At 46.4% G+C, this 22010-nt stretch overlaps 3 protein-coding genes across 5 annotated transcripts in view; 2 read left to right on the plus strand and 1 right to left on the minus strand.

The window, feature by feature from the left end:
• The window catches only part of LOC122613842 (cyclic nucleotide-gated cation channel beta-3), a 35117-nt gene that overhangs the window by 1171 nt on the left and 11936 nt on the right, over nt 1-22010 (minus strand). Inside the window, exons 2-10 of one of the 2 annotated variants that reach the window (XM_043788243.1) lie at nt 15540-15894; nt 14379-15445; nt 3681-3832; nt 3454-3595; nt 3175-3324; nt 1257-1424; nt 682-892; nt 469-605; nt 61-402 (exon numbers count right to left, since the gene is read on the minus strand). In XM_043788243.1, coding sequence (XP_043644178.1) covers nt 92-402; nt 469-605; nt 682-892; nt 1257-1424; nt 3175-3324; nt 3454-3595; nt 3681-3832; nt 14379-15445; nt 15540-15894 — 2693 coding nt within the window. In that variant the 3' untranslated portion in view covers nt 61-91. Of the gene's footprint in view, nt 1-60; nt 403-468; nt 615-681; nt 893-1256; nt 1425-3174; nt 3325-3453; nt 3596-3680; nt 3833-14378; nt 15446-15539; nt 15895-22010 lie in introns of both variants that reach the window. The other variant, XM_043788242.1, reaches the window with a different exon arrangement.
• LOC122613844 (calmodulin) lies at nt 11639-12320 on the plus strand. The gene has a single exon (XM_043788246.1). The coding sequence runs from the start codon at nt 11751-11753 to the stop codon at nt 12213-12215; it is 465 nt and encodes a 154-aa protein (XP_043644181.1). The 5' UTR covers nt 11639-11750; the 3' UTR covers nt 12216-12320.
• On the plus strand, nt 20441-21646 carry LOC122613843 (mite allergen Eur m 3). Of its 2 annotated transcripts, none has more exons than XM_043788245.1 (3): nt 20441-20785; nt 20848-21117; nt 21181-21338. In XM_043788245.1, the coding sequence occupies exons 1-3, from the start codon at nt 20544-20546 to the stop codon at nt 21197-21199; spliced, it is 531 nt and encodes a 176-aa protein (XP_043644180.1). In that variant the 5' UTR covers nt 20441-20543; the 3' UTR covers nt 21200-21338. The 2 variants fall into 2 exon arrangements, with proteins under 2 accessions (XP_043644180.1, XP_043644179.1); XM_043788244.1 differs by having other exon boundaries at nt 20444-20785; nt 20848-21124; nt 21181-21646.

Raw genomic sequence — 22010 nt, forward strand, 5'->3', positions numbered from 1 at the left:
AGTTGTCGGATGATCAATGATGATCGTGGAGTCATGAGGAACATGATATGTACACCATACCGATCGCCTGATGGGGCAGCACGCTCCCGTGTTAAATGATACTCTCTCTGTTCCGTTCCAGCTCCTCCGTCTCGTTCTCGGGATCCACACTGGACGTCGACGACACTCCGCAGATTTGCATCTCGATCTCGGCCAGTCGATTCTCCAGATCCCACTGCTGTTGCGAGAGTTTCGTGTTCAGGGCCTGGTTCTCCGATTCCACCGTGTGCAGGCGTTCCCTCAGCCGCTTGATCTCGTCCTCGAGAACTTCGTGGGAGCCCAATAGGGGCGTGGTTCCGCCACCAGCACCGCCCACACCCGCTCCATAGCACTCCAGCTGCGAACTGGAGTCGCAAATGTGACCTAAAAGCAGGGATTACGTGGCCATACTGTATACTGCAATTATATTTCATATCTCCCGGTGCTTACCCGTGTGGCTGGGTTGGGATTGCGGCCTTATTGAGTGATGCGAGGTCGTTCGACTACGTGGTCGTTCCTCGGACCCGTGGGCACTGGGACTAACCGATCTGGGTGAGTCAGTGGTCCGGACCAAGCGATCGGCATAGCTGCGGGGACTACAACACGTTAATTGCACATCTCATCTTCTTTCGGACCGATTTCATAATAGGAACGTATGCTCACCTGTACCCATGTGTCTGGGAGGAGGTTTGTGTGGACTCCTGTCGATGCGGCTGCTGCTGCTGGGATGCCAGATGCTGCTGCTGCAGCGCCTGGTGGTGGTGCAGCAGCGAGGAGGCGGCGGCCGTCGCCGGTGGCAGCCACATCTCCTCCAGAGACGTGCGGCCACAGCTCTCGACCAGGCCCGGCGTCGATTGGCAACGGCCCATGGCAACTACATTAAAGTATTTGACTGTGTTTTAAATCAAAATCGTTCACAAACGGAAACGGACGCAAATGAAATCGATAACGAAAAAGGAAGGAAAGACGGAACGGAAGGCGAAAACAATCGAATCGTGTTATTCTGGGGCAATCGTATTCGTATTCGTATTCGTATGGGTATCTTTGAATTTCGAGTGGTATTTGTTTGGGGGAGGGGATTCTGGTGGCTTTGCTGGATGTTGTGTGGTTGGGTGGATGGATGCTTGGGTGGTTGAATTGGGTGGTTGAGGTGGGGCTTGTGGTTCTGGTGAACCGGATAGCGGAGTGAGGTGGGTTGCGGTGGGGTGGGGTGGCAGCAAATAAGACAAGTGCCTTACCTTTCTCCAGCGGGGCCTTCTTGTACTTCTCCAATCGCTTGACGGCTATCGACTCCAGACGAACACGCGCCGCCGGATACTCCTTCAGCACGTCCCACATGTCCTTCTTGCTCAGGACGAAGAGGTCGCTGTATCCCACTGAGCGAACGCTGGCTGTGCGTCGGTTGCCTGTTTTTGTTTCGCATCGGGAAAGTTGGCAAAGCAAATGTTTGCCAACGCAAAGAGAAAAGTTTAATGGTCTTGCAAAAAAGCATTTCCCGGAGATGCTCTGCGTGTGTATTTGTGTATCTGTGTGCTCGAGTCATTGTGTCTGTCGATTCTCCTTGTTGACTTGGGCGCACAATGACATTAAAATTGCATGCCACACAATATGGAAGTTCGGCAAAATAAAAAACCACGAGGTAAATATTGAATAGGATTAATGGAAGACGGGTTTTGATTAAAATCTTAATACTCGCTTATCCAAATTCGGTATGTGCACTTTTGGCAAGGCGACAAGAAGAATCGTTTGTGAGAGTGGCTTGTGTACACGGGTCGTATACTTAATTGATATTACACACAACTCGCAATGCAATTACGTGTGGGAAAACGTTTAAATTACGTCCAGGCAAAGCAATACAACAACAACACCGAGTTAGGAGACAAATATATAGAGATAGACAGAGATAGACGGAGAGAGACAGAGAGATTAAAGTATAGAGACAAAGACAAAGATGGAGCGACTAACGACTAACTAGCGCAAGGAATGGCGTTTCGGTGCTAAAATCCTGTAGGCAATTCTCACCGTTCAGCGCGCCCGAATGGAACTAAACCGGAATAATGCTTTAATCATGCAGAAACACAAAGAACTTTAAACAATTCGATTGCGTCGTCTCTAATTGCTTGGGGAATGGAGGTGCCAAATGTGGGGGATGTTGGGTGGTGGGGTTTTGGGGCTGTGCAAAACTTTGGGGCCACCTCCTTAACTTTTGTTTGCAAATTGAGTTGCTCTCGCCACTCTTGCTGTTGCTCAAACTCAATTAGGTGGCACATGGCTACGATGATGCGCCTTCGAGTATGCAACGAATAGATATCGCACATGCATTTGGCTGGCACACAATCCTGTTAATTATAATGAACTGAGCTGCTTGCTGCTGCCTGCTGGCTGCTCCATTTTCCCCATGAATCCACTTCACACTTGGCTGGCCAACTATTACACGCTTTAAAAACGGCGCAAAGTTCAGTAAATTGTGTTGTTTTTTACCGAGGCGCGACCACAATTATTGCATTCGTTTTCATTTGCCCCGAATAAAAATGTCGCGGACAATAAAAAGCGAGAGACCCGTGTGAGTGCATGCAGGTGCAATAATTGCATTTGACATTCATTAATTTTTCAGCCCTGCGAGTGGGGTGAGCTACGAAAATACCTTGCATACTCTAAGGGCTGGCCAAATAAATAAATCAACAATGTAAACTTGCAAACAAAAAAATTATGGAAAAATGAACAAAACGGTGCTCCCCATATGGTGGCATTTATGCTACGAAACGTAAATTCTATCGAAATTGATTCTTGTGCTCCACTAGTTGGTTACATATGTATGTGTGTGCTGGGTGATTTTGGTGTGAGTGGTAGACAGGACCAATCGCTAAACTATACGTGTTGCTCGCTGGGATCGGGGGAATCCGGTTAACACTTGGTTGCACAATTATAGACAATTACATTCCACACATAGACACGGTTACGTAGTAGGCTTTTTATGGTGTGTGAGTTTCTGTGTCTGTTGATTAATGGGTTTCTTTTCGTTTCTTTTTATTTTATGCTGTTTTATTTTATTTCATTTATTTTGGCATTTTGGGCATTGGTGGGGGGTGGGAAGGTTGTTGTAGTAGTTACGTTATCGTTATTGTTCCGCCTGTCGCACTAAAACGGGATATTTACCAAGTTCTTTACCTGCGGTGCCCATATTGAGTATACTAATCTCGCCAAAATAGGAACCAGCCTTCAGGGAAGCCATCACCGTCTTTCCATTATCGGCCACCACCTGCAATCGTCCTCGGTTCACAATGTACATCTCCTTGCCCACCTCGCCTAAGTCGGCATCGAAATCAGAATCGGAATCGGCATCGGAATCGGAATCAGAATCGGATGGAAGGAAAAAAGCAATGAGTTAGTGGCGATATCAAAGGGATTGGCCAGGATTCTTGGCACTGTACTCACCCTTTCTGCAGATGTAGTCGCCGGGCGAGAAGAGCACGGGCCTCAGGCGCAGCACCAGTTCGCATAGGAAACCGGCCTCGGTGTTCTGGAAAATCTCCACCCGCTTGAGCGTATCTAAATGGACGTTAATTGCTATTTCAGCCTGGAGGGGGGAACGGAAAGATTTCGCCTTTAGTAATGGACAAATCGTGTTCCGGGGGCCTAAGACGCCCCCGTGCACTACTTACCTTTAATTTATCAGGAAGACAGGACACGGCGCGCTCCTCGTCCGAGCATTTTTGCGTAAGCCACAGGTAATCGAACCATTTGATGACCTTCACCTGCAGATGATTCGGCACACGTCGCATCCGCATGTACGTCTTCACGCCATCCAGCTTGGCTGTGGTACACAAAACCCAGCCCAAAAGAAGACGAAGGAAACGAAACACAAATGGAATGGAAGGGGAGAAGAACAAGAGAAGGAAAATGTTTTATTTGTATTTGCTGAGGATTTTCCTGGAAATTGATACGCGACAGGCATACAAAGTTCGTGGAAATTAGGGTGTTGTACAATGGTATTTAGAATCGCCGATGGTCAGCAAATGTTGTGCGTGCTGTACAGGTAAACAAGCTATCTTACTTGTAGCTCCATCTAATCACCTTGTCAGGAGACAGCAATTATTTCAGCTTTATGCGTAGGAAATTATATTAAATTCCATGTATATCTTTCCAACTGAATATTTTAGTGAATCAATCTAGACCGCAGACAAATAAAATTCGTACCATCGTACATGGACTTTGCTCTCTAATCGTTCAATCAAGGCGGTCTGCATAAATTTGTAATATAAGGCTTTTGGCTGTCCGGCTGGGCTAAGCTCTCAGCTGGCCCACCTGGCCCACCTGGTCCACCTGGCGTATGCTTGATATTGATCACTGCATCTTAGGAACTGTCTTCCACGTGAACCCATCTTGTGTTTAGCCGGCAATTAACAATCCGTTCTGGTCGAGGAGCACGCACAAAGGAACTAACCAGTGGATAGTAATCGGTGGGTTGGTGGGCTGGTGCTGCAGTTGCAGCTCAACAATGAGCGATGTTCGCTCGATTGGCTATATCTGAAGGGATATTGGACATGGGACATGGGACATTCCATGTGACCAGACTGCTGTCATGGGCAGGGGCATGAGACGAGGGAACAGGACACTGTTTGAGCAATATTGATGACAACTGGCTTTTGTTTTTAGTTTCCCACAGCACCACTCCACGGCGAGTCGTACCCAGTCGATAAGAGGAAATTAAATCTCTTGGCTTGTCAGTGGTAACAAATATTGACACAATTTGTCGGCGCTTGCCAAAGGGGAATGAAATTGGCGAGTGGTTGGGCGAGTGGGGCCAAATGGAAGGGGCATGTGGCAGGTGTGGCAGGTGGCAGGTGGGAGTCAACTGAGTGCTGCGTCTTTTGTGTTTGCTCGTGCAAACATTTGAAAACCAACTGACAAACAGGCAAACAGATTGAATACAAATAAATACCCAGTTACCGGGCTAAAAGTCCATGGGCGTGGCCAGCAACGACATCATCTATAATGCAATCAATCGTCAGCTCGAAGCTCAAGCTTTCCCCGTTGGTCATTTGTCATCTCTCAATTGTCAAATGTCTTTTGTTGTCGAACTCAAATTTCAGCCCGCTTGTCTAATAAGATTGGCGATTGGAGTCTTAATGGAAATTGCAGTTTTTCGATATAAATCAGAATAGCTTCTTTTCAAGTCTAAATAAATTAAGCAATTAAATAATGGGAACATGTTGGCGCGTTAGGAAAAGTTCAGTAAATTGAATTTGTATTTGAATCGATTTAAGCTGCCCAACTGAAACAAAGCGATGTTAATAATAGTTTTACTTGCAGTTTCAATTTAAACAAAAATTGCTTCAGCCGAAAGCCAAAGTAATCTGCAATCAAATTTAATTTAAAACGCAAATAATCCCGAATTAGGCTCTTCATTCGTGCTGCTGATTAAGTTTTCCGCTTGGTTACTCGTGTTCGTGTCCTACTTTCGAATGGCATTTGTGGCAGACTTTGTCGGCGAAGTGAAAGATTTGCAAACGGCAGTGTGGCTGCCTCTTGGCAGCCATTACACATATCGGATATGGATAGCAATGGAAATGTTTCCCCCACCTCTTTCCCAATACCCCCCTTCGATCCGGCTCCACTTGCCATCCAACATCTATCCGCCAGTGATACGAGAGCCATGCAAAATTACAACGATTTTTATTGCGGCGCTGCTTGAATGCATTCGACACCCACCCAGTTACCCATCCACCAATCCACCATCCTTTTCAATTTTCCACACACACACACACACACTTGGCCAACACCTACTTTCCCACTGTTGCCGCCTTTCCTGCTGCGTTGTTGGCACGATCTTTGCGGGGTTTTGTTACAATTGAAAATCAATCTAAATATTAATTGCATATTCCATGGCAGCCGGCGAAAATAAACAAATAGAACAGTGAGTCCTTCAGCTTTCGGGCGGGTATTTTGTACAGTATTGTGCGGTTGGCTCAGTAATTGCGGTTGCTTTCGATAGACTCTCGTCCTGGCGGCGTTTCTGTGTCTCCTGATGGTTTTTGGTGTTTTTAGAAATTGCCCGAGCTTTAATTCCTTTGCTTGCTCTGTGGCTGAACCGAGCTTATCCTGTATCTTCCGTCCTGTCTCGTTTGGCTACGTTTCGTCCTGTTTCCTGACCTCCCCTCCCCTTCCTTCCCCCCGCACACGCCACTGCGCTCTCCTCTTCCATTTCGTTGCATTTTGCGAGCAAAATTTAATTTGCCATTTTTTGCCCCCAAGTCACTTGGCAGCGTTTGTCAAAAAAAAAAATAAAAAAAAGAAAAGAAGAAAGTGCATTTGGCTTCACATTCAGCTTATTTCTTATTTATTTTTCATTTTATGCTCTGCTTCGCCTACAGTTGCCCCCGGCGAACTTTGATCTGCTTCTGTTGCAATTTTCAGATGCGATTCTTTTTTGCACTTTTTTCCCGCTAGATGGCGGTGTCACCTCAAACTAAGCGGTGACTTTCCCAATAATTACATTTACTGTTTTGACTCGACTTTTGTCTCTCGACTGACGGGCGAGGACAATTGCCGCCGTAGGATCAACTGCAGGCAAAAAAGTCGCTTCATATTGGTGAAAAGGAGGCGGTGCTGATGGGTGCACTTCAGTGGCTGACACGTGTATATGTGCATGTGTGGGTGTGTGGGTGTATGTGAAAGAAATCTGGGTGCAAAGTTCAGGCCATTGTCTCGCCCCCAACTGCAGCAGCAAGTTGCCGAGCGAACAAAAGAGGGGATCACATGCAAACAGTAAATATGCGTGACAAAAACTTGCTCTTCCTGTGCCACAGTCTTTTCATAAACCGCCACACACCCATGCACACACACCCAGGCACAAGCACACACACAAAAACATGCATTCGAAAAGATGAAGAAAAATAAAGAGGAAAATAAAAAACGCTGGATTGTGGGGCATTCTAGCCAAGTGAAAATTGCAAACTAACTAGAAACCACTTAAGAGTCAAGCTGATGTGTTATGCCAAAGACGGAAGTTGTGCTCGGGGCTCCCAGGAGCTCCTCCTCCTCCTCCTTTGGAGGCCAGAACAATGGTCGCTGATGGGAGTGGAGCTGCAGGAGGGGCAGCAAATGGTGCAGGGAGAATGGTCTGGCATTTGCTAAATGCGCACAGGAATCGAAGGAATTGTCTGCGATTATCACCCGAGTGCAGAGTGTCCTTGGCGCAATTCAAAGTGAAGGCGAAGTAATGGTCTGCACTCTCGCCACCTGCCATCTTAACTGGATTTCTTTCGAATACGGAAAACAAATGTCATAGATTTGCTGCAGAAGTGTGGGCATGTGCGAAGGATAATGGCTGGCAAACAACTATTCATTTGGATTAGCCAAAAATAGTTGTATTAAAAATGCAATGCTCTTTGCACAAATTTATTCACATTTTGTTTTCCAATTAGAAGTATGTTAATTAAACTTTTGACTTTTCCACATCTGCACTTCCTTTTGCTTGCTACTCTTTCTCATTCAAGTACTCAAACACTTGAAAATATGTTAAGTCATCAGATAGCTATGCAAACATCGATCCGACATCTTTTTTGCTTGTTGCAGTTTTGTTGCTCTAAATGTTTGGGAAGCGCCCCGGATAGTAGCTCTTCCCCTCCGGAAATGGTACAACCAACAGCCGGATATACGAGTATACGGCTTACCATTGAATAGTGCAGATTCAATTTCGAGCAAAATGCATTCGGCCTCTGATTTTTGCACCTTAATTATGCATTTACCAACGCCAACGATTCTGCCACTCCACAGGACTCGAACTGGACTGGGGCAACAAACAATGGGCGCCATGTGGCAGGCAGCAGCAGCAGCAGGAGCAGGAGCAGCTGAAGCCGAGCTGAGCTGAGCACGGCTGATGGTCGGATGAAGTGCTGGGGATGGATTTATTCAGGCGGTAACTAAAAATATATGCGGCGAGCACCTCGCAGCGCCACCAGCACCAGTTTGCAATAACAATGCGCATGCCAGCTGCATTGGGGAGCTGAAAGCCGAATGCTGAAATCCTTGGGAATTCGCCATTCAAGGATAATGGAATACTTTGCCCTTAAAGAGCAGCTACATGCCGTAATACAACAGCAACAACAGCAATGAAAAAAGGGGAAAAAAACCGAGAGGAACAAGAACAACAACTGGCGTGTTCTAAAAATACGACAGTAAGTTGGTGTACATGCAGCTTAATGGGCAAAAGCGGCCACCAGCGGCGACTGCGTCTACGATATTGATTGGAATCCGCATATATATATATTCCCCCCACACACACACACACACACAGACTCACACACACAGGGTTACAACTGTGGGGCATAACCAGAAGCAAACATAAACTCACACAAGCACAGGACATTGCTGTGGCAAGCAAAAGCAAACAGCGAAACGAACAACAAACACAAACCAAGCTGAACACATATACCCATGCAGAGGGGAGACCAGGACACTCTCACACACACAGAAACACACACACACGCACACACACACACAGCTAGGGCTGGCAACTTAAAGTGGATAATGGACGTCGCTGCATCCCCTCTTTTTTTCGCCCACATCCCCTCTTAAAAGGAGGCAGAGAAACTGGAAAGAGGTGCCGGCCAAAGGGATGTGGCGCAATCGAAGAAAACGATACCCTGGAAAGGTATGGCGAAAGTCCTTTGACAGATTTATTCAGCAGATGTCTTCTTTGAGAAGGATAACGTTGTATTATTGTCTTTTATTTCCACCACTGAGAAAAAATCTACCTAAAATAACTTTCAGGCATTTTTGGTGATTTCAAAAGGACAGGGGCACACACAAAGTAGGTTTCCATTAGATAATTCAGTTCGAATTTCCAGAAATCTGCAATTATTTCTATTGAGAATACATTTTTCTTTGAATGTACAACTTGCGCGGAGTAAGGGGAGTGTTAAATCAAGCTCAAAATCCTTGGATGCCCTCGGTGTGGAGAAAGGATATCACCGACACCGTTCCAATGTCGAATGGCTGACGCGTTTCTGGGTTCGTTTGCTTTTCGTCACTTCGCCTCGTTGCTATTTTTAGTGCCACCATTGTGGGGCAGCAGCAGCGGCAGCAATAAAAACAAGAGCGGGCAACAACACTTTGGCCATTATGCATTTACCAAAAAACGCTTGGCTAAAGCACTACAAATCTTCTGCTCGGCGCTCAGCTCCGTGCAGCTTCCGATCCTTCAGCTGCTTCAGCTCCTTTGGGCCAGCATTCGTGTTTGCTTGTGCTGGCTTAAATTGAGCGCGTAAATTGTTTTAATTGCGGGGCCAAAAGCCAAGTCCGTCCAAGCCAAGCCAAACAGACGTTAATTGTAAATGAAGACTGAGCAGCGGGTGGGGAGAGGAGTGGCATAAATGTTTAAAAACTAAATAAGGCAAGAAATTTCAATTGAATAAGTGCACAGGAACTCTGGCACACACTCACGAGTGTGGACGATGATTCATATGCAAACTGTCCGCATACATCAATCAAGGTCCGTTGACAGTTTTGCTGACAGCGGCAAAATTTGCATAAAACTATTTACAATAACAATTACATAATGGGACCTGGGGGATGGGCGCAGATATGTATGTATGGGGGGAGGGGCTGCATTTCCATAATTTTAAATGTCAGTTTTTGAAATGGTGTTTGGACAGTTGCCAAAACAGGGGCAAATTCAATACACAGCCTTAACGCAGTGAATGTCCTGAATGCGAGCAGGTTGCTTGGCAGTGTGTGGGTTTTTATGCACTGGGAGAAACTGAACTTTCGTCGGGACTGCAAATATATTCTCTTTATGAGTTTCAACATGCTAGAATGTCATCTGCTGTTCTCAGCCATTTAAGGCTATTCACTCGGATTTTCTATGTCTTGTTTCAGCACTCTCTCGCATTTTCTCTGAGTGCATTCGGTTGAGTATGTGAGCGCTTGTCGATTATCGCAAGCATTTGGCGAACGGCAAACTTTTGCGCTTGTCGGCGTTAACAAGCCACAGCCATGCGTTTAACTAAGCGTGAATGTAGCAGTGTGTGTGTGTGTGTCCGGAAGGGTAAGGGGGTGGCGGGTGGTGGGTGGGGAGCCTGTCAGCGTGCGGCTGAAGTGTTCTGCTGTGTGTATGTGTGTGTGTCAGTGTCTGTGCGGTTGGGTAGCGGCAACATTGTTGCAAAATGATTTTGAAAAAAAAACCATCAATAACTCAAATATAATGACAGTTTTCCACTTGTTGTTGCCCCTCGCAGCCACCCACCGCCCCCAGCTGCCCACCACCCACCGCCACCCCTCAACCCCCAGCCCCTAAGTGGGACTAAATGGATGAATAACTTAGGCCAGCTGCTCCGCTCGCCTTTCCTCTTCGTGTGCGATGTTATGTAATGTAATAACGTCAATCAAACTTAAAAAGGCAGACCAACTATTTCAAAATCAATTTTCCTGAGAACCCCTCCCCCCACCTCTTTGGCATCGGTGGAAAAGCGGAAAAGTGGAAAAGCAGCGGAAGGAAACAGGAAAGCGACCTCGGCTTAAGCAAATACACAAGCACAAGTTGTTGCAGCATCAGTGGAATCCTGAGTGGAATGTAGCTTGTAGCTAGCAGCTTGTAGAGCGGAGGAAGTAGGCTAATGTAGCAGAAGAAGACTTGGGATTCAGGACTCAGGACTCAGGACTCGGAACTCAGTCACTTTGCAAACAGTATCTCGCACTAAGCTCTGACTAGCGAAATTTGCAGCCAGGCAGCGTGACACCGAGTGAAAAAGTGCCTGGCTTGGTTAAAGTTGGGTTTCAAACTTTTGACTGGCCAAAGTGGTGGCGCGCGTGGTTTTTGCCCCCGGGAGAAATGTATCATTCGTGTCATTAATCATTCGTCATGTGGGACGGCGACAACATTTCATTTGCTTATCATCCGGGCTCAAAGTCTTTGGGGGAATGAGCGAACGCAACAAGAGTAGGCCTCAAAGTTGAATGAATCAAATGGGCTGTCGGAAAACTTATTTCTAAGCCTAGAAATCCCCGACAAGTCAGTGGATTCCCCCACTTTGCGAACAAAGGCGAGACTAACTTTAGCATTTGAGGAGGCAGAGGGAGAAGCGTTAGAAACGAGGAATATTTATTTCGACAAATTACAGACGTCTTGAATTTGCATGGCCCAAAAGTATGCTACAGTTTGTTTGCAATTCAAAAGTTCTTCTCTGGCAGGAAACTCCTTATAGCTCCTATAATATTTACTCAATATAATTACTTGAAACTGCACAGGGATTACGAAAAATCCGTTTAGCTGGTGTGGCAACTTATTTGCCCGCTTGATTTTTTATGGCCAGCACTCCAGCACAACTACTGGCCATCATCATCATCATCGACATTGCCATCGCCATCGCCATCATCTAACATCATTCCTGTCCCATGGCCGGCCACTCAAAGGCAAGCGCTGAATTGACAAATTGATGGATGGTTCTCCAAACGTTGCATGCTTCAGCATCTCTGCTTCCCTTATTTTCTCCGTTTATTGCCCCTTGTGCGAGTATATGATGCATTATTATTCCGGAAGAGTTTGTGACCGCAACAACAACAATTGCTTACCTAAGTGTTTTATTAGCCATCGAGAACAGAGCTTGAGTTCGGTTGAGTTGAGTTGATTGTCAGTTTTCATACACATCGGTTTTTTCTCCCATTTCTGTTTCTTTTTTCTACACCATTTTTTCTGAGCTTCCTTAGGGTTTATTGGTCAGGACAGGACCATGCCTTCTTTTTCCGGCAATGAGCTAACGAATGAACAGATCGACGAACTGAGAGATGCCTTTGAGCGCTATGATCTGGACTCGAATGGCACTTTATCAGCCAAGGACGTGCGTCTGGCTCTGATTTCAGTGGGTTACGAGATCACTGAGGCGGAGCTGTACGATCTCATTCACTCGGTGGCCGTGAGTGACGAGCAGGAACTGGATTTGCAGCAATTTATGCGCATGATGGCGCCCCGAATGGCCCACGTGGATAGTGACCAAACTCTATGCCGGACCTTCGGCATCATTGACCGCGATCGCGACGGCTACGTCTCCGTCCAGGAAGTGCGTGCCATCATGGTCGTCCTGGGCGAAGTCGTAACCGATGACGACATTAAGGACATCTGCCGCGCCGTCGATATGGATGGCGATGGGCGCATAAGCCTGCGCGATTTCATTGCCTTCATGCACAGCCCCCTTTGAACTGAGAGCGCAATCAAAATTTAATGTTTTTCATATCAAGTAGGCGTAAGGAAATATGTGTCTCAAAATTCTATTGTAAATTATATTACAATTATTTTTTCATAATTATTCATAGTTTAAGTTTAATTTTACAATAGTTTTTAATGGGGTTTCATGTCTGAAGTACTTAAAAATTGAAATTCAATACATAGAAGTAAATTTCTGCCTGCTGGCAAAAAAAAAAAAAGCGAAGGCGGCTGAATGGAAAACGGAATGGAAAAATTGAGAGCATAAAGCCAGAAATTAATTCAACAGCACGTTTCGTCCATTAAGCCGCCAGAGCTTTGCTTGCTGACTTTGCCATCCTTTCGCCACCGCCCCCTGCCACTCCCCCATGCAGGACATGGACATGGACACATGTGCAATGGCCGCATACACAAACACACATGCAAAGTGTTGTGTAAACAAGTCAGCTGCCAGTTGGCTGGGCGCTGCAGGCGGTGAGGGGAGGCGGAAAAGGGGAGAGCAGAGAGCAGAGCTAGAAGACCAAGAAGGAGCTTAGCCAGAAGAACAGGCAGCGGAAATCAAGGTGCCACGCCCCCTTCGGACCCGCCCACCGACGTCCAATTGTGCTTTGTTTGCCCCCCGCTGAGCTGAGCAGGAGCTGACCAAACCACCTTGACCCATTGTCGTCGTGAGTGGCTTTAATATTTTTCAGCTGACGCTGCTCTTAATGAAAGCAAGAAATGATGCCCAGCGCTGTCGCATCTTATTCTCGTTTCCGCTTCCTCTGGTCTCTGCACTCAAAACAAATACTGTGAAATCGCAAATCAGTCGCAAAAGCTATATGATAATCTCTAAAAGTATGCCTGCCTAAAACTTGTAATGTAACAGAAATTACTTGAGCTTTCAAGTCCATTTAAAAGTTATTCCATAAAATTGTTCAATGCATTCAATTACTTGTTTGTAGTTTGCCATTTCTGTAGTATCATTTTGTAATTACACACAATCCATTCAATTCAACTAACTTGTTTTTCTTGAGTGTATGCTAGTCTAGTCCTGCTATGCCTTTCACTTGGCATTTTCCACTTAGCTGACTTGGATTGCTCTTGCATTTCGTCCAGTTATTTATGGCCCGACCGGGTAAACGAGTTCATTTAGCTAATGGCCGCACGCCCAACTGAGCCTACGAGAGAATTCGCCACGAGTCCTTCGGGTCCTTCGAGTCCTCCTTTGTATGCCACAATGGGCGTTACGGGGCTGTCCTGCTGTCCTGCTGCCACGTCATCATCGGTGCCATAGCACCGCAAGATTTCAATATTTTGCATAAAATTGGCACAGCTTTCAATCCGCACAATAATACTCGTACTCGTACACATTCCCGTTCTGCTGAAAACGCAGCTTAAGGATAAGTACGAAAGTATTTGCCCATTGTTATCCTGTTGCCTTTCTTCTTTATCCGCATTCATATGCTGCGAGGTCCTTTTCCAGTTGTCAGGACAACAACTTCAAGCAACAAGTTCGGTCAGTTTTGGCTGGAATTCTTAAGAGGCTGCAAAATACCTTCAGCGCTATTGTTGACGTTCACATTTCTCATTTGCATTAATATGGGTTTCCGTAAGGAAACTCAAAGCCGGAATTTCCGTAATAAGTTAGATGGCGATGGCACATTTAATATTTCCCCAGCTCATCCTTGAAAATGTTCTTTCTTTTATCACGCTACCAGCTTTATTTATATGCCAATTTATTGTGCTAGAATATAACTACAGTATACAAACAAGGACTTTAGGTCCTGTGCCATCAATCAGACCTCCAGTTTCCATTCTTTTCATAAAACAACAACCATAATTAATCAGGCTAAGTACTTTGGTTGGACTGCAGGAAAATGTATTGTTTAGAAAAACATTTCGGTCTTTTTAGTACAAAAATTCTTTTTGTTCTATTTCTGGATTATTTCTTTCTTGCATCGCAAGTTGTCATAAATTTGCTAGGAATAACGTAATCGGGTATTTGGTTTTATTTGAGTGACTTGCATATGATATTGAAATCAGCTTGCCAGTGCTTACTTTTTTGTATGAGAGAGTGGATAAAATATTGTGGATAATCACAGTAACAATTTCCTCATACCATTGAAGATTCTGCTCTAGTCTATAGTTTATCTTATAAAAGGTGGCCAGTACTCACCTTGAAACTCCTTGCGCGCTGCACTCACTGACGTCACAATGTTGGCCACGTGCCCCAGCACCGTGGCGAAGAGCATCAGGCCAAAGAGGAGCTGCAGGATAACAAAGACGTACTCGCCCTTGGAGCGCGGCTTGGGCAGATCCCCGATGGTGGTCAGGGCCAGGGTGCACCAGTAGTAGCTCTGCAGATACTGCTTGACCACGTCCGCCGACTCCGAGTCGTGGTAGACCCAGTTGCGCGATCCGAAGCCATTGTTCTTGTGAATGATGTGGTAGAGACAGCCGTTCCAATGGAATATCACAAGCAGGTAGTGGATGAGGGCCGTGCTCCGGAACAGGTTCGGGTAGTTGGTGTGCCGCTCGGTGCGATCCATGAATGCCCAGAACCGGTAGATCTTCACTAGCCGGAAGCTGCGTAGGATCGAGTTGAAGCCGATGGACAGATAGAGGAAGTCCAGCGGCAGCAGGCACAGGCAGTCGATGTAGAAGATCGTCGAGTTCATGTAGTGGGTGCGCAGCTTGAGAGCGTCCGTCTGCAGCACCCCGTCCTCCAGGTATCCGGTGCGAAAGTGGAACAGTATATCGATCAGATACAGGAAGTCGGACAGGTAGTCCAGGCAGAACCAGATGGCGATCGTGCGCCGATTGATCTCCTGGAAGGCGAAGCGGTAGATTATCACCCAGAAGTTGTACAGGAAGGCCATGGACACCACCATGGACCAGTAGTAGCACAGTCGCCCCGCCGGATCAAAGACGAAGTGCAGCTTCCTGGCCGCCGTTGCGGCTCGAATCCTCTGCGAGGCCGTTCGCCGTGGCTTCTGGTGATGCGGCTGGCCACCATGGGAGCCTGGTCCACTACCGCCCCCACTCCCGCCGCCACCGTGGTGCGGATGATGCGGATGGCCGCCGTGGGGCGGTCCTGGTCCGCCAGGGCCACCCTGCGAGGGTGGACCGTGTGCGTGCGGGTGGTGCGACACCGTGGAGGCCGAGTGCTGCAGCTGGTAGGGGTGGTGCGCCTGCTGGGCGGCATTGTGGTGCCCCTGCTGCTGCGATCGGGAGCGCGGGTAGCTATAGAATCAGAAATAAAAACAGGGATGGTTACATTACCCCTCAACTGAGTTAGACAGCACTTTAGTTAGTAACTGGTATTGCTGATACCCACCGATCTGTGCCGTTGCAGTAGTTGCCACCGTACTGGTTGTGGCCGCCCATGGCCAAACTGGTGGCTCCGCCGCCGGCCAGCGTGTTATCCTGCGAGCCGCGTCCCGTGGATCGGTTCCATGTGCCCAGGAGCGGCTGATCGCCGCTGGCAGCCGTTTTCAGGCGACCCCGCGACTTGTTGCGTTGCTTGTTGTGCAGTAGATCCATTTCGGAGGCAGTGCTTACGGTGGCCATGTGCGAGTTGGAGGCCCTGGAGGCGCATGGTGTGGCCAGGCTGTCGTGCGAAGTGAAGAAACCTTGTTGCGAGACACTCTGCCCGAATTTCGGCTGGGTCATGCCAAACTTTGGTCCTAGATCTGCGGATGGTAGGGAGGTTCAAAGAAAATATCTCATTATAAATGCAATCATTTTGGTAAGTACTTCAATGTGCAAGGTTGGGGGCTCATGAAATAATCTATTGAGCTGTCTGTTGTGAAAATCTGTGATAAAAACCCTATTGAAATGACTTAAACACTGCACATGAATCTTTATTTTAAGACTAAGAGTGTCAGGATGAAAGTATTATGAAAAATTTAGTTTGGCATAACTTAAAACAATTTTAATTTAGTTTTTTTAATTTTATATAGCCACTTAAATAAAGCGCACAGAAGTCGGATATCCAAACAAAATATTTAAAAAATCAAAGTGTGCTTTTGATAATGTTTAAATTACTGGTAATTTTGGTTGTTTCGATAAAGTTTTCAGGGTCTGGGATCGGGATCACGTGACCTTACCGAGAAAGCTCTGGCGATCGATCGAGAAGCGACGCAGGCTCCCCAGATCGATGAACTGCTCATCGCCGGCCATTGTGGGTGTGATCGAGAGTTCGGTTGTGTGTATGGCGGCACCACCTCCACCACCACCTCCACCTGCACCTCCACCGCCAGGTCCACTGCCACTGCCACCCACTTGGTTTGCAGTACCACCACCACCCGCCAATGCACCGCCACCAGTCGAACCACCGCCCACCGTGAGATTTGTACAGGTGGTGCCACCGCCGGCACTGCCGCCCATGCCGGCGCCCAAGTAGCCGGCATTGCTCGCATAGAAGCTGCCGTCCAGCTCGGCCATCTGCTGCTCGTAGGCGGTCAGTGGGTTGATTGACCTCGAGCTGTGATCCCGATAGAGGGGGCGGGGCGAGGGCATCAGCGAGGGGTTGAGCAGCCCATTGAGCGACAGGCGTGGCTGCATTATCTCCGGAAAGCTGGCCCTCGGCGCTAATCTATGGTTTATGTTTGACTGAGATGTTGTTGCTGATTTGTAATTGTTGCTGTTGCTGTTGCAGTTGCTGTTGCAGTGGCTGCTGCTGTTGCAGTTGCTGTTGCTCTGGTTGCTCTTGCTGGTGCCGTTGTTGTTTTGACGTATTGCGCCTGTTGTTTTGGTCTGCGGCCTGTCATTGTGAGCGGCATAAGCCTGAGTTTGAGCCTTCTGAACCTTCTGAGCCCTCGGAGCTCTCAGCCATCGTTCATCATCGTCATCATCATCGCTATAACCATTGACATGGTTTTCGTTGTCATTACCATCTGCGTCTGCGGCTGCGTCTGCATCTGCATCTGCATCACCATCTATGGCCGTTGAACGCCTCAAACTGGGCGTGGCAGCTGCAATTGCCATCATTGTTTCGCGGTTTAATTTGATATTGGTATCGCATTGATTTATGTTCGAATGGAAAAAGCACGAGAAATGTGATCAGAGTATAGTGTATAATTAATTGCAAATTCTCCATAAAACACATTTATTTGTTTTTTTGCATTTTTTCTAGAGCGGGTGGAAGGGTTTGAATGCACACACAGAAATGAGCGAATAAATCACAATAAGAACGAGTGAGAGAGGATTGGTTTGGTGGTTTAGTGGTGGTTTTTGGTGGCTACAGGTGGTTTGCTGGTTGGTGGTGGAGGTGTTGAAAGTGTTGGTCTTGAGCAACAACTCAACAGCAGTAACGTTATCAAATAGCAACAGCATTCAACAAGAAACAACAACGAGATTTACAGTAAATATGTATTTGGGTTCTAGTTAACTCTTACCGAGACTTGAGAAGTACACAGATAATTACTAACGTATATCTTACTTACTAATAGTTGGCAAGGGTACAAATATTTCTTCAATCAACTGCTCCATATGAATTTTTTAACTGGATGAGCTAAGTTATAAATCTAAGTAGACAAATGTTTTTCAAATGTTGCATGCATAGCTTGTTTCTTAACTGTAAGGTGATGGCTAAGTAGCTTCGCACCAAAGTCGCTCTTCCTCTGCTTGGAGAGCCCAGAAATGTGCTAATAAAGTTAGATTTAATTACGTGCGCCTAAATGGAGCATGCAACAAAAGAGATATGAGCAGATGAGGAGGGCACACACACACACACACTCACGCCAAAGGAGCTTCATTACTTTTAACCAGCTGCCAGGCAACGGGCACTTGGAAATTCATGAGCTGCCACACGCAAGGGGTCCGTGCAGATTGGCCCAGAGCTCCTGGCCAAAGGACTGGCTCAAGTGCCACTTGACTGTCGAACCAGCCAGACAATGGCCAGGACTGCTGGCTTTCAGATGTTTGTATCTGTATTTGTATCTGTATTTGTATTTGTATTTGTATCGGCGGCAATGTCGCCAGCGAACTGCGTGTGGCGCCAATTTATTTCCATTACGAGCCATTCGAGTCGAGTCCTCCGCCTGTTGCTCGTCGCTCCTCCAGGACGAAGATACCTGCCTCCAGCTGGGTGCCTGCCTGGCCATTGATTATTGGCAGACCGCTTTTAATTATTGCTCAGCTTCTGGCCAGCGTAATTCAATTAGGCCACCAAACAATGATGCTGAATAGATTGGCTAGAGTCGAGTGTTAGTCAAATGGAGTCGAGTGCCGTGGAGTGGAGTCGAGTCGCGAGTCAAATGCAAAAATTGTCAATTACTTTGGCCCACCTGCCACCTGCCACTTCCCCTTCCCCTGCTCCTTTCCACACCTCCCAGATCCTCGAACACGAATTTGCACTTTCCTCGCTGGGCAATAATTTCTAATTAATTCGCGCTTAATGGCAACATACAAATCAACTTGACCGCGTTTATTTATTAACTAATTCTACGTCATCCACGCCCTTCGTGAGATACTTTTGCGGTTGGTGGCCGGCAAAAATAAATGTTATTTAGCTCCGTGTGCATTATTAATAAATTCCAGAGCCTTCATCACGCCCCCCTGGCGTTACATGTGGATACACGTGAAGTTTGTCAAGCTAATATAGTGTTTGTAATCCTCTTTTGGCTACGATTGTGGGGAATATATAAAATATGTCACAAAACCAGGCATAAGTGCAACTAGATTGTATATCAGCAAACGATTAAAAATATTACATACCTAATGAACTGTTCTCTCAGTTTAAATTTTATTTTATTTTATTTTTAAGAGCTTAAGCTTGAGCTCAGAACCGTTTATAATCAAATCGGAATAAATTAAACTTATAACTATTACAAATAGGAAAATCCCTTCTACCAAGTGACTTAAAGCGAGTTAAAGTGAGAGTTGAGGGTAGTGCTTGGTCGATAAATTCACTTGTGTGAATTGCGTTGTTTCGCACAAACTAAGTTTGCCAGAGTGCATTTCAATGTCTGGCGAAAGTTCGGACTACACGTAAACAAATTCAGTGTACTAGTATTGCGTCATTGGCAATTTACAAGCCTGTTGCCTACTTTCAGGCGCTGTCACCGCAAATTGGGCAGTTCCATGGCCGCCCCAGTCGAAGACATATTGAGAACGGAAAAGCGGAAATGCGGAAATGCGGAAAAGCTGAAGAGCGAGGGATGGAAACCCATCCCTGTCCCTGACCGCATTCCAAGTTTGCAGACATAATCTTAGCACTATTTAATTTTGCTAATAGTTGAGTGTCATTAATTTAAACTTTTGCGCTTTTTGGTTTGTCTTGGCTGCGGCCTCGGTGATAACAAAAACAGCGACTGGGCGGAGGAAAATGGGAAAAGGGAAAAGGGAAGCGACTGAGTGAGATAGAGCGGAGAAAAATGAAAAATCTTCAGCTTAATGTGCGGCACTTTGTCATGGCCTGCCAGCCGGAAACGGAAACTTGCGACAAACTTGCGCAAAAGTTCAACAAAACGCTTGAACGGCCTCACTCACACACAGAGAGAGAGAGAGAGTGGGGGCAAGATGGGCTTCTGGGTAACCAAGAGCCATGAATTGTCAATAAATTTGCCTGCCGCAAATCATCACAAGTTGGTTCGGCTTCGGTTGCCCTCTGCCTGCCCAGCGAAACCCAAAAAAAAAACAAACAAAAAAATAAGTGGCATTCGGAGAAAAAGCGGCATTTCGGGCAAAAACTAAACCTCAATTATTTGGTGCAGCTGGCTCGGCAAATGAAAATATTTGAGAACACGAAATACTTTGACAAAAGTTGGCGAGCAAACTTTACTTAAACATACTTGAGCCCTACACAAACACGCGGCCGAGAAGCGAAAAGGAGCAAAGTGGACCAGAGCACGGCTCAAAGTGGAAATGGAAACTTAAAGGACACAAAAAGGAAGTCAAGCCATAAAAACATGGCCAGAAACCAACTTTAAACGCCTGCAGGCGAGGACCAAGCAAAAACAGCGCACTCAGCTGCCAGATGAACCGCAGCGAGGCGTACTTAATATGCACATAGAACAAAATCGTTTCAATTCGAAAGTAATTGACTTGAGATACAAGATTGCCCATGAGCTTCACCTTGCGTCGGTCAGTGTACGAGTAGTTGCTTATAAGTTGGATTAAATTGCATATACACAACTTAATTGTCGAACTTGATTAGATTGTTTTGCTTACTCGAGGATATTGGGAGTTAAATAGCAAACAAATAGCAATAAATTACCTAGCTCAGTATTGATACAGGAACATAATACCATACTGGCATCCATCAACAAATTCACAAACTCAAACTCAAATTAAATCAGTTATCACAGCTAACCAAATATTCTAGTGTCCCTTGTATATGGCAAAGAAACACCAATATGTAGCCATTTTAATAGCAGTGATGGTAATCCTCAGTGGAGCCCATCGGATGAAGCGCTTAGAACCGCCCGAATTTCATGGAGAGGACACCCTCGAGTTGGCCAAGTACGTGGTGTCCATCAGATCGAGAACCCCGAACAAGTATTTTGGCGACAATCACTATTGCGGTGGAGGGCTTCTATCCAACCGATGGGTGCTTACCGCCGCCCACTGTGTCATGGCGTAGGTACTATAGTTAACCCAGTAGTAGATCTCGAAACTAATATCCTTGATCATCCTTGTAGACAATCCAAGATCATGTACAAGCCTCGATGGCTGCTGGTGGTGGCCGGATCTCCACATAGACTGCGTTACGTCCCCGGAAAGTCGGTCTGTTCGCCAGTGACAAGTCTGTACGTCCCAAATAACTTCACCATGCACAACACCTACAACATGGCTCTACTGAAACTGCAGGAGAAAATGCCCTTGAATGACCCCCGCATTGGATTCCTTCACCTGCCGAACACGGCGCCGAAAATTGGCTTCAAACACACACTCCTCGGCTGGGGAAGAATGTATTTTGTACGGCAATTTTCCAAATTTTCTGTGTTTTCCTCAATCTTATTTACAATTTCCAGGGCGGCCCTTTGGCAGTGAACATATACCAAGTGGACGTGATACTCATGGACAACGCATTGTGTAAGACGTATTTCCGGCACTACGGCGAAGGAATGCTGTGTGCTGGTAAAAATAAGTGGACAGACGCGGATCCGTGCAGCGGCGACATCGGATCTCCATTACTTGCCGGAAAGGTGGTTGTCGGCATTGTGGCCTATCCGATTGGCTGCGGCTGCAGCGATACTCCGTCTGTCTACACGGACGTATTTAGCGGCGTAAAGTGGATCAGGAAAACGGCATATGACTGGGCCAGCAGCAATGAGTCGAATCCAGCCATCATCTTCATACTGTGCTATGTAGCTCATGTGTGTTTAAATCGCATAACGCTAAACTCGATGTAATGATTGAATCCTGTGTGAAAGCCAACACTGTGTATTTGAATTTTTGATCTAAGCTCACAAATAAAACAGATCATATAAACAGCAACCCCTGGTTAGAAAGCAGGGTAGCAAATTAGCTGGACTTGTGACATGGCAACTTGATGGCTCTTAATAGGCACAAAGGGCGGCAGAGAACCGCGTCCAATTTAATTGACATTACCCACACCTCGTGCACGTAGAAGAGCAATAAAGCACTAAAAATCTGTTTTTTCCAGCGCTGTGAAACGAAAGAGGAAAATTCGATACTGGGCTGGCCGGAGTGAGTGGGAAATCGGTTGATGCGAGCGAGAATTGAATTTGGATGGGAGGAGGGAAATCTGCTCTCCACCGGTTTCTTTATTCCCGAGCAGGACATTCATAATGGGGCCCCAATGGCAATGGATACACGAATTCTGCTTATGTTTCTTTGC

This window comes from Drosophila teissieri, chromosome 2R, assembly GCF_016746235.2.
Source record: "Drosophila teissieri strain GT53w chromosome 2R, Prin_Dtei_1.1, whole genome shotgun sequence".
Lineage (NCBI taxonomy): Eukaryota > Metazoa > Arthropoda > Insecta > Diptera > Drosophilidae > Drosophila > Drosophila teissieri.

Coding starts and splice junctions, on each gene's coding strand:
- LOC122613844 (XM_043788246.1), top strand. CDS start 11,751: ATGCCTTCTTTTTCCGGCAATGAGCTAACGAATGAACAGATCGACGAA.
- LOC122613843 (XM_043788244.1), top strand. CDS start 20,544: ATGGCAAAGAAACACCAATATGTAGCCATTTTAATAGCAGTGATGGTA. Junction 20,786..20,847: donor GCCGCCCACTGTGTCATGGC/GTAGGTACTATA, acceptor TCATCCTTGTAG/ACAATCCAAGATCATGTACA. Junction 21,125..21,180: donor GCTGGGGAAGAATGTATTTT/GTACGGCAATTT, acceptor TACAATTTCCAG/GGCGGCCCTTTGGCAGTGAA.